General features: G+C 35.6%; 2 protein-coding genes across 2 annotated transcripts; one reads left to right on the plus strand and one right to left on the minus strand.

Moving 5' to 3' along the window:
* Positions 1–7,116: 7,116 nt before the first annotated feature.
* LOC6054403 (polyserase-2) lies at positions 7,117–12,368 on the minus strand. Its single transcript, XM_038265858.1, has 4 exons — positions 11,680–12,368; positions 8,212–8,433; positions 7,979–8,144; positions 7,117–7,918 (listed from the first exon to the last, which is right to left on the minus strand). The coding sequence occupies exons 1-4, from the start codon at positions 12,350–12,352 to the stop codon at positions 7,177–7,179; spliced, it is 1,803 nt and encodes a 600-aa protein (XP_038121786.1). The 5' UTR covers positions 12,353–12,368; the 3' UTR covers positions 7,117–7,176.
* Positions 12,369–16,412: 4,044 nt separating this feature from the next.
* LOC6054505 lies at positions 16,413–17,562 on the plus strand. The gene is made up of 2 exons (XM_038263357.1): positions 16,413–17,199; positions 17,256–17,562. The coding sequence occupies exons 1-2, from the start codon at positions 16,435–16,437 to the stop codon at positions 17,463–17,465; spliced, it is 975 nt and encodes a 324-aa protein (XP_038119285.1). The 5' UTR covers positions 16,413–16,434; the 3' UTR covers positions 17,466–17,562.
* The last annotated feature ends 244 nt before the right edge of the window (positions 17,563–17,806 follow it).

Genomic DNA, 17,806 nt, shown 5'->3' on the forward strand with positions numbered 1-17,806 from the left:
AAATCTTTAAATCTTTAAATCTTTAAATCTTTAAATCTTTAAATCTTTAAATCTTTAAATCTTTAAATCTTTAAATCTTTAAATCTTTAAATCTTTAAATCTTTAAATCTTTAAATCTTTAAATCTTTAAATCTTTAAATCTTTAAATCTTTAAATCTTTAAATCTTTAAATCTTTAAATCTTTAAATCTTTAAATCTTTAAATCTTTAAATCTTTAAATCTTTAAATCTTTAAATGTTTAGTGTGATGTTGATTAATTATAAAGAAAATAATTCTGATTTCATAATGAAACTACACTAATTTCGTTAATTTATGAAAATTTCTTCAAAATAAACGATTTTTGAAGTTTAAATTTAGCTGAAAAATTACTGCTTTTAGATTTTTATAAATTGTGTGATTGTCCATTGTGTGATTGTCCAGCTAGTCCGTCCCATATGTAATTTCGTCAATTTTGAGCTAATGATGTAGTTTGGTTCAAAATCATGTAAACTATCAGAAAAACCATTAAAATGTAGTACTTTGTACTGAAAACCCGGAGAAAATCCACTTTTTCGTGAAATTCTAACACGTAGCCTTATGGGCGGGACGGACACGATTAGAGCGGCAGTAAAGCCGTTGCAAATATGTTTCAAAGTTTATGTCATTTTGAATTTTCATGAAATAGCAATGTACAGTCCCACAAAAAGTTTTTTTTTTGCGAAAAAAAAAATTCCATCAATGCCTTGATATTTTCAAAACTTATGGTTGGATAGCAACTGCACGCCTGTAAAATGCATTTTTAAACACTTTTTTCATCCAAATCTTAAAACTTAGGCTTGTAATTTCAATTTTTATATATATATTTTTTTTTGCCCCCCTCGACTTTGCTAAGAGCCGAGGGACATAAACTTCAAAAAATATTTGCAATGGCCTAAAAAAAAAAGAAAAAAATAAAGCTTCAGAAGCATTGAATATTTAGCCAAAAAACACATTTTTTTTCGAGGGGATCATACAATTTTACAATAATTTAATTTTTGAACATTTAAAGTTGGACCATAAGTTGTTGAGATAGTATAATCAAAAAATGTAAGAATGCACCTGTTTGGAGATTTTTTTTTAATTTTGTGAACATTTCGAAAAAAATATTTTCAGGACGCTATTTATTTAAAATTTAAAAATGTCAATTTTTGAATATCTACGTACCAGTTTTGTATTAACAGTTGCCAAAATTCCATTTTTAGCAATTCAAGTAAATTTTTGTTCTCAATTCCGATTTTTTGATTTTTTGAAATAGTTTTTCATAACTGTTCATTTCTGAAAATATTTTTTTCCAAATAGTTCAGTGTCCTACAATTTCGCCTAAGAAACATTGAAGATTGGACTTCTGGTTGCTGAGACACATCAAATAAAAGAAAAAGAAACAGGACAATTTATCTTTTTAAGTCTCACCCAAAAACCCTCAATTTTCTAATGACAATATCTCAGCAAAACATGAAACAATTGTAAATTTTCCGATCTTTTTGGAAACAAAATTTAAAAAAAATCATAGATTGTCGGCAAAATTTTGGTCCATAAAAAATGCGGGTTTTGTCCCCTAAAACATATTATAAAATCATAAAAAATAGGGGTTTGGAAATGGATTTTTTGTAAAAAAATATTAAAAAAAATTAAAAAAAATCTGAATAGTCCTCATCACTACCTACAACTTTGCCGAAGACAACAAATCAATCAAAAAATCCTTGAAAAGTTACAGATTTTTGAATATTTACGTAACATTTTTATATGAAAAACTGCCAAAATTGTATGGAGACTTTTATAAGTGAACTAATGACACAAAACAGCTTCTTTGGTCATAGGAGAAGCCCCCTCAAAGTTTGAGCCAAATAAAAAAAATATAAGTAAATCCTACTTCCGATTACGGTGGCGAATTGCTCATAGGCACAAATTTCAACTAAATCGTGCCTTCAAAAACATCAAAGACCACATTCCCGCATTAAATTTTGCTCCAACCGCGCCACACTCACACACCATCTTTTGGGGTTGATTTGGTGGTTTTCTATGCACAAACCACAAGCCGGGTGCTTTTAACCCCTGAACCCACCACAAAGCAGATGTGGTGACTCTGTCAACTTTGTCGCGCGGCACTGGTTCAGCGGTATTAAGCCAATTTTATGTGTGGGGTGGGTAATGCTAAGCTATTCACGTGCTTCATTTGATCGATACATTAATTTTCGCGATGGAGCCTTTAATTATTTAGTAATTTGAGGGCATTTTAATAACTCACTTGTTAACTTATTTCAATTTCTTCATCATCTTTGGACGATGACCTGTCCAAAGTCAAATTTTCCAAAACAATTCCATACAGAAAATTCACCATCCTCCAGCACGTCCAACGAAAACAAATAAAGTCCTAAATCCACACAAACCTGACCTTTCGGGCTGCGTGTACCACAGGGGACAAATCCAATATCGGAGTGCCATAGTTCCCCGAAAGAAAAAAGGCCCAATCCATACCATTACGCAAATTTGTCACATCGATCTACCCCCAACCCAGCAGCCACGCCGGATAGGCCAACGACCACAGAAGAGTCCGACGCACACCGGAAAAGACGTGCGATGTCAATATCCGACGCAGTGGCACTTTTTTTTGCTTGCTTTCTTTCGTTCCCGGGACCAAGGGCCTGATCTCTCATCAATCACTCTCCAGGGAGCGAACGAAGGATGGGTCACACATTCGTTGGGGGAGGGAGAAAAACTTTGATTCAATTTACCACGGGGCCATATTTGGTTTCCGGGAAATGCTTCGTCTTACGAGCTGTCATTAGATTTCAGGGAATCTCGGGGAGTACCTTTGGGAGGTGCTGATCTTCTGTGCCACACTTAGATTTTTTTTACCGAATTTTTACCGAATCATATTCTACAATGTTGTGAATCAGAAAATTAAAAAAAATTTGATACATAAACACAAGGGTCCTGATTTTCGGTTCAATGAACAGAAACCACTCACTCATCGCCTATCCATTCGTCACCTATTCTAACCCGCTAGCATTCATGAGCGAATGATACACGCAAGCAGCCAGCGAGTGGCCCGAACTGTTCACTCAGCGAACAAATACATCGTGAAATTTTTTGCCTACTCCGTCGCTCGACGACACTCACACACTACCATGCTCAGCGAAGATCCATTCTCACAAAACGCCAGCGGGGCAGTCTTTTTGTTTTCCCGCCCTCAGTTTGCCATCAATTTGATTTTTTCTTGGTGGATGTTTCTTTGAATGGTGTCTATAATGTTATGAAATCAAAATAAATGCACAATTTGATTGATAACATTGATTTTAGGCAACCCAAATCAATGAGTATAACGCAGCGCATCAGAGAAAAAATCGTTTTAGTACAGAGTGATCGGCGACATTCGGCCTGCCTGTGCCGTTCGGAGACTGAGCCGATCAGAGAGAGAGAAGGAGAGTAGAAAAGAGAGTGTCCGGGAGCGAATGGTGTGAAAGTGACAAACGGTAGGAATTCATCAGGGCAGTATCGCGTCGCCTGCTATTTGTGTTCGCGAATGGAGTGGTTGATTTTGAGCAATCAGGACCCTTGCATAAACATGAGGGCTTTAATCCGACTGAAACTTTTTTGGTGCCTTCGGTATGCCCAAAGAAGCCATTTTGCATCATTAGTTTATCCATATGGGTAATTCTCTACCAACTCACACGAAATCGGGAAAAGTTGCCCCGACCCCTCTTCGATTTGCGTGAAACTTTGTCCTAAGGGGTAACTTTTGTCCCTGATCACGAAACCGAGGTCCGTTTTTTGATATCTCGTTACGGAGGGGGGGTACGACCCCTTCCATTTTTGAACATGCGAAAAAAGAGGTGTTTTTCAACAATTTGCAGCCTGAAACGCAGCTAGAATTCCGAATAAACGTATTTTTCATCGAAAAAAAAACACTAAAAAAGTTTTAAAAATTCTCCCATTTTCCGTTACTCGACTGTAAAAAATTTTGGAACATGTCATTTTATGGGAAATTTAATGTACTTTTCGAATCTACATTGACCCATAAGGGTCTTTTTTTTCATTTAGAACAAAATTTTTCATTTTAAAATTTCGTGTTTTTTCTAACTTTGCAGGGTTATTTTTTAGAGTGTAACAATGTTCTACAAAGTTGTAGAGCAGACAATTACAAAAATATAATTTGTCTGCTATATAGACATAAGGGGTTTGCTTATAAACATCACGAGTTATCGCGATTTTACGAATAAAAGTTTTGAAAAAGTTACTTTTTGCGTTTCTCTTTGTTTCGTCGTCCGTGTCTGTCGCGGGTGACCATGAATGGCCATGATCGATGACGACCAACTTTTTCAAAACTTTTTTTCGTAAAATCGCGATAACTCGTGATGTTTTTAAGCAAACCCCTTATGTCTGTATATCAAAATTTTTGTAATTGTCTGCTCTACAACTTTGTAGAACATTGTTACACTCTAAAAAATAACCCTGCAAAGTTAGAAAAAAACCCGAAATTTTAAAATGATATGACCCTTAATTGCTGAGATATTGCCAAAAAAGGTTTAAAAACTAGAAAAATGATGTTTTCGAAGTCTCACCTAAACAACCCACCATTTTCTAACGTCGATATCTCAGCAACTTATGGTCCGATTTACAATGTTAATACATGAAACATTTGTGAAATTTTCCGATCTTTTTGGAAACAATTTTTAAATCAACACTAACATTTCAAATTGACCAAACATTCAGTACTACGCCCTTTTAAAATGTTAGTCTTGGTTTAAAAATTGAATGTAAAATGTTAGTCTTGGTTTAATAAATTGAAATTGAAAATATTTTTTTCGAAAATTTCAGAAAATTTCACAAATGTTTCATATTTAAACATTGAAAATCGGACCTTTATTTGCTGAGACATCGACATCGACATTTTGTGATTTGATTGGGTGAGACTTAGAAAACATAAATTTTCCTGTTTTCAAACCGTTGCATGGCAATATCTCAGCAACTAAGGGTCGTATCAACAATATTCAAAAAAGCAAAATATAGAGAATTTTTTCAGCTTTTCAAACGTTTTTTTCAGCATGTGGGCAAACATGTGCACTAATTTAAACCTAAAGATGGATTTAACTTGAAAACGGTGCACTTTATCAAAATTTCACTACAGTATTTTTTGAATGCAAATTTAATTTTACATCGAAAAATGAAGTTGAAAAATTTTTGCGACCAATATTTCGATTTTTTTTATTAAATCAGTATTGATTGAAAAATTCATAACTCGTTCAAAGATTTTTTGCACATCCTGGAAACTTCTGAATAGTTGGCATTTTATATCCTCTAGAACATATCAAAACATAAAAAATAAAAACTAAAAATAGTGTTTTTTTGCAAAACAAGTTTAAGTGACGAAAAGTTAAATATTTTTTTTTATCTTGTATAATTTTGTTCAGTGTAGTCCGCATCCATACCTACAACTTTGCCGAAGACGTCAATTCGATCAAAAAATTCCTTCAAAAGATACAGATTTTTGAATTTTCATACATCATTTTTGTATGGCAAGCTGCCAAATTTGTATGGAAAATTATATGGACGAACTAATGATGCAAAATTACTTCTTTGGGCATACCAAAGAAACCAAAAAAGTTTTAGCTGGATAAAAAAATACAAAAATTAAAATTGATGAAAAAATACCTATTTCGTGGAGAGCTGCTCAAAGAGAAACACAAAAAGTATTTTTTTCAAAACTTTTTTTTTGTTAAATCTTGATTAGGCCGTTGCAAATATTTTTTGATGTTTATGTTCCTCGGCTCTAACCAAAGTCGAGGGGGGGGGGGGGATGGAGTCAAAAAAATAAAAAAATATATAAAAATTGAAATCACAAGCCTAGGTTTCATCATTTGGATGTAAAAAGTGTTTAAAAATGCATTTTACAGGCGTGCAGATGGTTTCCAATCATTAGTTTTGAAAATATCGAGGTATTGACGGATTTTTTTTTTCGCAAAAAAAAAACTTTCCGTGTGACGTGTAATGTACATTTTGGGAAAATTTTAAATGTTTTCACAGGAGTTCTATTATGCTGAATATGATTATAAACGCGGGAAAATGCATTGTAACTAGTTTTCAGTTGATTTTACTTAAATTTTCATTAAAATTTTGGAGTTTTTCGAAAAACATTTTTTTTTGCCCCCTGATTATTCAGGCCAACTGTGAATGGGGAGGGGGGGGGGGAGTGGGTTTGGGGTGACATAAACTTTGAAAAATATTTGCAACGGCCTTACTCGTGATGTTTATGAGCAACCTCCTTATGCAGTTTTATCAATTTTTCGTAATTGTCTGCTTTACATTTTTGTAGAAAATTGTTACACTCTAAAAAATAACCCCTCAAAGTTAGAAAAATCACAAAATTTTAAAATGAAATTTTTTGTTCTAAGTGAAAAAATGACCCTTCTGGGTCAATGTATATTCGAAAAGTACATTAAATTTCCCTTAAAATGACATATTCCAAAAATGTTCACAGTCAAGTAACGGAAAATGGGAGAATTTTAAAGTGTTTTTTAAGTGTTTTTTTTTCGATGAAAAATACTTTTTTTCGTAATTTTGAGTACGCCATCAAATCGGGCGTCTAATTTTACATAAAAGTTCCTTTGACACCAAATTTCCATCTCATCACCGTTTCAGGCTGCTAATTATTGAAAAACACCTCTTTTTTCGCATGTTCAAAAATGGAAGGGGTCGTACCGCCCCTCCGTCACGAGATAAAAATCGGACCTCGGATTCGTGATCAGGGACAAAAGATACCCCTTAGAACAATGTTTCACGCAAACCGAAGAGGGGTCGGGACAACTTTTCTCAAATTCATGTGTGTTGGTAGAGAATTACCTTGTAATATTTGATTTGTTCTGATTCATTCACTTACTTGAAACTCCACATTAAGATTTTTTACCGAATTCGGTATTTAAAAAATCCGTAAAGTTTAGATTGGTTTACCATCTATCAAAGTGAACAACATTTTACCGAATTTGAGTTGTACGATGATTTATAATAATAACCGAATTCGGAAATTTTCAGTTTCCCTAACTGTTTAGCAGTTGAAAGTTCGGTAAACTTTACCGAACTCGTTAAAAAAAACTAAGTGTGTCAATATCAACAACATCACAATTTATTGATTTTTTTAAACAATTTCAATCTTAAGTTGATCTAGTCTTTAGGGAAATGAATTATATCGCCACTTGTAGTGCTGCCTCGCAACCGTGCTGCAGTCGCATTCTCCTGGTCCTCTTCCACTTCGTTATCAACAATCGTGGGCGCTTCTCCTCCGTTATCGGCAAGCTCACTGTCCACCGGCAGCGTTTCGTTGCCCCACACTTCCGCTTCTATCCAGTCCAGGTAGGCCGTCACCCGGGAGTACACGTTGGTGAAGCGAACCGTTTTGGTCACCTCGCGGTTCATATTGTGCGGAATCAGAAACTTGGTGACCCCTACCTGCGTGAACATACAGCTACGGGTGTTGACCGTCTGCAGTGGACCTCCCACGATACCACCCCAGAAGAAGAAGCCCTCGTACCGATCCATGGCGCACAGTTCCTCCTCGTTGACGGTGTACTTTGCGTGGGCGAGCTTCACCGTTTCGTTGCATTTCTCGTTCGAGATGACCCGATTCTCGACGCTTTCGTAAAATTCGTTGGTATTGGCACTTTGACCGCTGTACCCGTTCAGAAGCAGTGTGTCGTAGAGATTCTCCGTTCCCAAGTTGGCTAAACAAACAGGAACCAGTCGGTTCGAGAACGCCAACGGCGAGTCCATCTCCAGCAGCATGATGTGGTGGCGAAGCGTCTCCGGGTCATAGTCCGGATGGGAGATCTCCCGAATCACCTTCTTGTCCGGTTGATTGCCCAAGCGCACCCATAGATCATCCCAGACGACATCCGATACGAAGATGCTGAAATTTGAACACCACGCTAAACTGGTTTGAGGTTCACAAGTAGCAAAGAATACCTACTCAAACAGGCTCGGAGCTTTGGTCAGGACAAACCTCTCGCTGATGATGCTTCCACTCGAGATGTGCCGCTGGTTTAGGTCAATGATTGCGACTGTGTGCGGAGATCGCGAGTTGTAGCAAACGCCGTTTTGACGCTTCGCAGCGAATCTCGAATACTCGCGGCACTCTGAAACCAAACAAATGATCATTTAACATCCTTCGGAAGACCTTCGAGCACCTCGAGTGTCACTTACTCGCCTCACTAATCCGCTTCGGAATTACCACAACCGTCCCACCGGTTTTCTGTTTGATCCACTCGTAGTAGAACGCAACGTTCGTAAACACCACGTACTTCTTCACGTCACAGGTACCGGTTTCCGACAGTCCAGAAAAGGAGGTAATCCCGCGAAGTTCCCAGTGATCACCAGCGAGAATGTACATCCCGCCGCCGCTGTCCCCACGACACACGCTCGTCCCTGTACGGAAAGAAGGTTTATTGTGAATCTTACTAAATTTTAGTAAAAAATCTAAAAAAAAAACTAGTTGTTACACATTTTTTCAATTAAAAATCCTAAAAGAAATCTAAAAGAAAAACTTTTTCAACTACTTTTTTGGAATCAATTTCAAAACTTTTTGCTGGTGTAGCATGTTATCCCTTTTAACTCAATTCAACTAAATTTTACTAGATTTATTAAATTTTATTAAATTATACTAAATTTAACTAGTTTAAAATAAGTTAAACCAATTTCACTAAATTTATAATAAAATGAATTATTTAAACTTACTTCAATAAAACTGAAGCAAATTTTACATATTTAAACTTACTTTTACTTAATTCAATTTGACTGAACTTAATTCTAACGTATTTAACTATATAAAATCTTATTTAACTTGAATTTACTGAATTTAACTTAAGAGCATCGACCTCACCAATCTGCCTGAAATTTTCAGGGGTTGTTTGAACATATAAAACTAGCACCTGGCCAAAATATGAGCACTCTAGGTTAACAGGAGGTGGGGCAAATCGGGACACTAAGTTTGAAGGTTCGAAAACGTCAAAAATCTTAAAAATGCTGTAACTTAGGCAAAATTCAATTTAATTTCAAAATTCAAAATGCATCTGAAAGGACTCAAAAAATGCAATAAAATGCAGGGAGAAATTTTATCAAATTCGTGTTTCTGAGACAATTTCAATTGCATGTTATAAAAATTGTTATTTTCATCAATTTTAACCATTTAAAAAATGAAAGATTGGTGAGGTCCAAATGACGTCCCATACAAAAGAGTATGCCATGTTCGTGGACTCGTTCTTAATTTAACTTCACTGATCTTAATTTAATTAAATGTCATTTAACTTAATTCAACTTAAATAAATAAAAATTTTCTTAATTTTACTTAATTTTCTCAAATTAAACTTTATTTAACTTGATATAACTCAATTCGATTGTATTTACCTTGATTTATCTTAACCGAACTTAACTAAACTTAGATTAACTTAATTTAATTAAAATTAATTAAACTTAATTTAACTTAATTTAACATAATTATGCTTAATTTAACTTAATTGAACTGAATTTAACTTAATTTAATGGAACCTAATTAAAGTTAATTGAATTTTACCAAATTGTATTATATTTGAGCAAAAGTTTGCCAAATTTAACAGAATTTATCTAAATTTAACTGAATATAACCATAATTTACTTTGCTTAATTGATCTTATTTTTAAAAATTCAATTGAATTAAACTTAACTTAATTAAACGATATTTTACTCAATTTAACATATTGTTACTAAATTTAACTTAATAACAACTTAATTTTACTTGAATTCACTGAATTTAACTAAATATAACTTCGTATAAAGCCGTTGCAAATGTTTTTCAAAGTTTATGTGCAGGGTTGTTAAAATATCAAAGTATCAGCTCTCAGCAACTACAATTATCTCGCCTGAATATTCATGCCTCAAATACAACTGCTCGTCTCTCTTCATTGAAACTCTCAGCGCCGAACATAGCCGAACACGTTTTCGTGTTTACGCACTCGCGATTGACATTTTCCTTTTCTCTCTCATTCCCGCTTCCACAATCATGCTATCGCAACAGCGTTTAACCAAAAAAGCCGCCACAAAACCAATTTCGCAAATGCAGTTTAACAGGACGTCATGCGTGGTCGGCTCCTAATCGCCATCTCGCGTTCTCTCATTGCAGTTTTCGGAGAGATTGAGAGACTCAGTGGTGAGAGCGCATAGTCGAGAAAAAGGGGAGGAGTGATAGAGAGAGAATGACATCGCTGGGAATCACGAGACACAAGAAGAGATCTCACAAGCTACAGTGACGGACGCTATACTCTCGGATATTTTTGGTGCAGAGGTAATCTATTGATAGCTTTTTTATCACTCATTTGCAACACTGTTTATGTGGTTCACCCTTCAAAATTGGTCCAAAAAATCAGGAGGCAAAAATATATTCTTTTTTTTTCAAAAAACATAAAATTTCAATGGAAATGGAATTAAATTTTCGACAATTTAAAACACTTTTTCCCCCCTCTCGACATTGGTCAGAGTTGAGGGACATAAACTTCGAAAATTGTTTGCAACGGCCTCACTTTTTATATATAAATTCACTTAATATAAGGCAAATTCAATTAAATCAAAAAACTGAATTTAATCAAACTAAATTCTAATTTATTGAACTGAATAGAACTAGGTTTTTTTTTCAGAAATCAACGAAATTTTATCAAATTCATCTAATTTTTCATGAATTATTCTAATTTTGACAAAATTTTACCAAATTTAATAAAATTAACTGAAATTAAGTCCAACAACTTTTTTTTCGTTATTCAGCCATATTTAACTTTATTTTATTTTACTTTCCATTATTTTGCTTAAATAAATTTGATTTATCTATTTTAACTAAATTGTAATAATTCCATTTGATAAAGTTTAACTTAAATTAATTTTATTGAATTTAAGGGGTTACAAACATGTAAATCGGCAAAAATGTCAGAGGTTGGTTTGAGCACAAACTTGTTTTTTTTAATTGATCAGTTATCAGGACATTAAAATATACATTTTCAACTTTCATCAAAATAAATTAAAAGACATTTGGTCGTTTCATTGCCGAGATACAGCTATATGAAATTAGCATTTTCGAAAAACGGGTGCCTCGATATCTCAACACTGCCTTGACCAAATCGGCACAAAATGTTGGTGAAGACTCATTAAATCGGTTTCGTGTGCATGACGATGGCCGTTTAAAAAAAATATGTTTGAAATAGTTAAAAAAAATATATTTTTTTTTCGTCATAAAAATCGTCAGTTTATGGTTTTTGTATTGCAAATGCAAATGCAAAATTTCAAAATTGGGCTTTGTCATGCATACGGAATATGACTTGCGAGTCTTCACTCCACATTTCAGCCAATTTGGTCTATCCCATCTAGAGATATGGTGGCACCCGTAAAAAAAAACTCGGTGTTCAGAGAAAAACGCTCGCAAAGTGTTACAGTTCGCTTTACGCATGGCAAAATTTTCAGCTTAAATCGTTTCTTTTTAAGTTGATTTAAAAAATTTCCGCTAAATATTTTTTTGTGTTTTTCTACATGTTTGTAACCCCTTAATTTAACTTAATTTAATATTATTTAACATTATTGTTTATGTGTTTAAAAGGCGATAGGTCAATCTATAACTAGACATTCTGTTATGCTGAAGCACCATTCACCACTCACCATTCTTATCGCTGCCGCAGAACACAGCCGGCGAAACAAACCGCCCAAACAGCTCCGGATCGCTCTGAACGCACTCCGTATTATTGACCACCGGCATCGAAGCGGTTTTCAGCTGTCTCGAAAACTTCTCTGTCTCAGTCTCTCCAAATCCAGCCACCCATCCCCGCCGTCCGACCAGATCCTCTCCCTTCGCCGCCTGAATACCCTCGATGCAGATCGGAATCACAAACTCCGAGTACTGAACCGACTGGGACAGCACCAACAGGGCAATATCGTTCCGATTCCTTATAAACTCAGGATGCACGTGAATCTCTCGCACCCGCACGATCTGCACCCGATCCGGATTCTCGTCCAACACATTCTTCCCCACCTGAATCGTAATCGTGTCCGGCTTCTTCGGCCTCTTGTTCGACCCAATGACGCAGTGCGCCGAGGTCAGCACGTGAAGCTGGTCGATCAGCGTTCCGCCGCACTTGTAGTCCGCGCCGTAAAACAGCGCCACGTGCCACGGCCACTGGCCCAGCTCGGCCGTGCGACCCTGATGGATCAGCTGAACGCCAGATTTCTTCCTAATACCGCACCGGAACCGGGCGTTCGTGTCGCTGAATCGCGTGTCGTCGGCCCAGACGGCGACCGAACAGCACAGCAGCAAACCAAGCGAAAACAGGTTCATCACGCTGCAAGGTTAGAACGAGACTAGCTTGGATTCGGTGCTTCTTCACTTATCAGCGCGCGCGCGGAATAATAAGCCAGAGGAACCTGTTTTGCGGTGATAACTGTTATGCGTGTTGGGATTCCCCAACAAAAAACGTAGTTTTGTGAGGTCCAGTTCAGCCATAAAAACCATTTAAAGCAGATTTCTTGAATTATCAGAGCTAATAACAACCACTAGTGTCTCCCAATTAACTACAAGAACATTTGAAGCAAATGGTTGGAGGGGTTATTTGTACACATGAAACTAGCATCTGGCCAAAATATGAACACTCTAGGTTATCGGGAAGTGGGTAATAGTGTCTATTTAATGTGTTAAACTGCCTTCACAGAAACAAATCAATTCTCGTAATCGTGAATTAAGTTCACGAATGTGAGGACCACGATGGAATTTATTCATGAGTATGGTGCATGTGCACTATAAACGTGCATATATTCCTTCGTGGTTCTCGCATTCGTGAATTTCATTCACGATTTCGAGAATTGATTTTTTCCGTATAACTCTAAGCGTTCTAAGTCTCAGATGGTAGTCCCAGATGTCCCCTACAAGCTGCAGGTCGAATCGAGTTGATATCTGGACGGAACACTTTTTTATTCGAGTTTGAAAATTATGCTATTTTTTCTCTAAAATGCCAATAACTACCAATTGGGATGCTTCTCCCTGTATTTTGTTGCATTTTTTAGGCCCTTTCAGATGCATTTTGAATTTTTAAAAATTGATTGAATTTTGCCTAAGTTATAGCCTTTTTAAGATTTTTGACGTTTTTGAACCTTCAAACTTTGTGTCCCGTTTTGCCCCACTTCCCGTTGACCTAGAGTGCTCATACTTTGGCCAGATGCTAGTTTTATATGTACAAACAACCTCTGAAAATGTTAACAGATTGGTGAGGTCCAAACGACGTCCAATACAAAGGGGTATGCCCTGTCCGTGGACTCGCTCTTAAATTACAAAAAAAAAATCATAAAACGACGTATTTTCGACAAAATACTCAAAATTTTAGTTTTTCACAATATGGGTATCAAATGATCAGAATTTTTTCATGCATTTTGATAAAACTAGGCATTTTCGAAAAGAATACTCAAAATTTAAGTTTTTTTACAATATGGGCATCAAACGATCGGTTATAATTAACATTTTTGAAAATACTAAATTTTATTACAACACTATGTATTTTTGAAAAAAAAAACCCAAATTTATGTTTTTCACAACATGGGTCTCAAATGATCGGATTTTTTCAGACCTTTTGAATGTAGCAAATTATGAAATTAAGAGTATTTTTTCGAAAATACGTATTTTTTGGAAAGTTTGAGTAGTTAAAAAAAGTTGTTATTACATTCGAAATTTATGTCCGATCGTTTAAAAATATTGTAAAAAACTGGAATTTTGAGTATTTATTTTTAGAAAATACGTAGTTTTGTGAATTTTTTTAGTATTTTCAAAAAATATTACTATACAGTGGACTCTGTCGTTGTCGATATTGAAGGGACCGTCGAGAGCGGGAGTTATCAAATTATCGAACTAAAAATCAAAGCAATCTACATGAAGGGAGTAAAAAATTTATTGACAGCTGGAGCAACATTGATATCGAAAAGATCGACAGCCAGAGAGTCCTCTGTAACATTCAAAAACTATGAAAAAATCCCGTACATTTAATACCCTTATTATAAAAAAACTGGAAACTTTGAGTTTTTTCTTTCAAAAATAAGAAGTTTTGTGGAAATTTTGAACATTTTCAAAAAAATGGTATAACTTTCAAAATGTATGAAAAATTCCGAAAAGATTTTTTTTTTGGGTTTTTTAGAATAAAGGTAGTTTTGTGAAAAAAATAAGTATTTTCAAAAAATTGCGTTACAGCTTTCGAAATAAATAAAAAAAATTATCGGTCGTTTAATACTCATATTGTAAAACAACTGATGTTATGAGTATTTTTTGAAAGTACGTAGTTTTATGAAAATGTTGAGTATTTTCAAAACATGTGGTTTTTACATCAGAAAAGGATGAAAAATTCCGATCATTGGATACCCATATTGTGAAAAATCAAAAAAATTGAGTATTTTCAAAAATGTTGTCATCACATTCGAAATGCATGAAAAAATTGCGGTCATTTGATAACCATATTGCAAAAACAATAAATTTAGATTTTTATCGTGAAACACTACATTTTCAAAATATTGCAAAAATACGTATTTTTGTGAAAAATTTTCATGTAACTATGAGTGCAATGAATAGCTGACAACAACCCAATCCCAAAACACTATATTTTTTTATATTTGCATGATTTTTCATTTTTTTTAAGAATCAAGTATAACATTTCGAAAGGGCGTAATATTGAATATTTGGTCTTTTTGAAATGTTAGGCTTGATTTGAAAAAAAATGAAAATATTGTTTTATGAATGTTTCATTTTTAAACATTGCAAATCGGACCATTAGTTGCTGAGATTTCGAATTTCAAAAAAAGATGGGTTGTTTTAATGTGACTTAGAAAACGTAAATTTTCCTGGTTTTAATCTATGCGTGGCAGTATCTAAGCAACTTAAGGTCGTATCAAAAAAGCAAAATAAAGAGAAGTTTCTTAGCTTTTTTTAAATGTCTCACCTTATGACCTTTACAGATCTCTAAAATACGATTACAATCCTGAGATATTCAACAAAAACCGGAAAAATATCCATGCATTGTTGTCACTCTTCATTTGAAAGAAGTTGCAATGTTGGTGAGCTATCTTGGCACACCTCGAAAATTGCAGTAAGAGCGGCAACTGGCCAAAGAGTAGTATTTTGTATTTTTTAATCCGTCTGAAACTTTTTCGGTGCCGCTGGTATGCCCAAAGAAGCCATTATGTATGATTAGCTTGTCCATATAATTTTCCATACAAAATTTGCATCGTCCTCACAAAAATTATGTATGAAAATTCAAAAACTGTATCTTTTGAAGCAGTTTTTTGATCAATAGATACGGACTACACTGAAAAAATATGATACAGGGCAAATTTTTTTTTTGATGATTTTTTATTTTACTTTTTGTCACTTAAACTTGGGTGGCAAAAAAAAAACACTTTTTTTTATTTTCTGATATGCTTTAGGGGAATGCCAACTTTTCAGAAATTTCCAGCATTGGCAGAAAATCTTTGCCCGAGTTATGAATTTTTGAAACAATACTGATTGAAAAAAAAAATCGATATGCTGGTTGCAAAAATTTTTCAACTTCATTTTTAGATGTAAAATCGAATTTGCAATCGAATAGTACTTAAGTGAAATTTTGATAAAGTGCACAGTTTTCTAGTGAAACCCATTTTTAGGTAACTATTTTGAAAATAGTCGCTGTTCTTATTTTTTACATAAGAGCCCAAGATTGCCCACTTTTGAAAAAAATATTTTTAAAAACTGAAAAAATTCTCTTCACTTTTTTTCGACCTTTGTTGCTACGACCTTTAGTTTCTGAGATATTGCCATGCAAATATTTAAAAACAGGAAAATTGATGTTTTCTAAGTCTCACCCAAACAACCCACCATTTTCTAATGTCAATATCTCAGCAAGTAGTGGTTCGATTTTCAATGTAAAAGTTTTAAAGATTCGTGAAATTTACTGATCTTCTCGAAAAAAAAATACTTTCATATTTTTTGAATCAAGACTTGGTATATATTTAAAAAAATGGGTATTTGGCACTTTTGAAATGTTAGTCTTGATTTAAAAAAAACGAAGACATTTTTTTCGAAAAGATCTTAAAATTTCACGATTGTTTCATATTTAAATATTGAAAATTGGACCATTAACTGCACATTTTGAAAATTTCTGAATAGTTGGCCGCGGTGGAGATTGAATAATTGTGTATTGCCAAGTCTTGCCAAGTCTTGCTTTTCAAGGTGAATAAAAAATAAATTCAATAAACATTTCAAGCATCGAATTCCTCAATGATACATTTATTCTTATAACAAATATTGACACAATTGGTGGACAGTTGCAATAAAGCAAACTAGTTCCAGAGTGCAACCTACAATTCTTACCATATAGAATCATACTTTCATAGCAACAAGTAGTATCAAAAATGTTCCAACTTCCACTCCTGTTCAACTTGATTCTTTTAATTTCCGCGACCCCACCGAAACCTCCAACCCCTCAGGTAACGGCCCTCTTCGGTCCTCGGAACAACTTCATCTGCAACGCCGTCATGCTCGCGAAAGGCCGTCTACTGACCACGGCCAACTGTGTGGTGTTCATAAACAACGGAACGCAACGGTTGGGCGCACCGGAGGACTTTCACGTAGCGCTGAACGCGACCGATATTGAGCGGTTCGTGGGAGTGCGATCCGGGAAACCTGCCCGTAGACGGATCGTGGATAAGCTGAGGACACGAGGAGGGGAGAAATTTGACAACAAGTTCTCCAACGAGGTATTCTCGAACAAGTTTGACAGGGACGAGCTGGATTATTTGTTAAAGGGACTATTCACGTACGACGTTGGGAAGAGTCTGTACGGGAGTTCGGTGAACGTGACCAACCTAATGGTTCATCCGGAGTACAGTGGAACGTTCAAGAATGACTTGGCCATTCTGGAAATTCCCGAATCTAGGGTATTCCAAGAAATGTTCCTTCCTGTAAAACTCAATGAAGATCTTGGATTCAACCGTGTCGTACAAGTATACGGTTGGGGAGATATTGCTTACGAATCTTCCAGGAACATGACCTACCAAATGAAAACCGTTGAGATGTACCTTCTTCCACCAGCTCGATGTGCTAGACAAGTTGGAAATCTGTTTCTCCCTTCGCAGCACCTCTGCTTGAAGCCCAAAGGAAACGAAACCATCTGTCTGGTAAAGTTTTGCCCCAGTATTCAAGCACAAATTTCATCAAACACACATCATTCCAGGGATTCGCTGGAGCCCCAATCGTCCTGGACGGCGCCCTACTCGGCGTCATCGAATTTGGGAATCCTCAATGTCACCTTGACTCACCGGTCGTGGGCATCCGTCTCAGACCCTTCGCTGACTTCCTGGGCCTGAACCAAGACGACCTCCTCTCGAAAATCATATTACTCGTCAAGCGAGTATTCAACTTCTTCACCAGCAAACTTCAGTAGAAAGTGTCAATCCATAACTAATAAAGCATAAATCTTCACCTTCGTCTGCGGCACGACTTGTCCCAAAATATGGCCCTTCCGCTGAATGAAAGATTGATTACGTCGTCCGGATTCGGGATTCCCTCTCCCCTCCTTAAAGAAACTTTTCCGCAGCAAGGTCACGGAATTGGATTTCTGTCAGAGTCCATAGCGCAAACAAATACACTCTGATTGAGTTATTTCATCAAAACTTTATCCAAGTCAACCCCTTTTGCCTGCCTTTGACCGCCGGGACGCGATCCAACAAGCTTTTTTGTTTGCTCAATTTTACATTGCGTCCACTTTGAGGTTCGGACAGGGCA

The sequence above is a fragment of the Culex quinquefasciatus genome, chromosome 3 (genome assembly GCF_015732765.1).
Source record: "Culex quinquefasciatus strain JHB chromosome 3, VPISU_Cqui_1.0_pri_paternal, whole genome shotgun sequence".
Classification (NCBI taxonomy): Eukaryota; Metazoa; Arthropoda; class Insecta; order Diptera; family Culicidae; genus Culex; species Culex quinquefasciatus.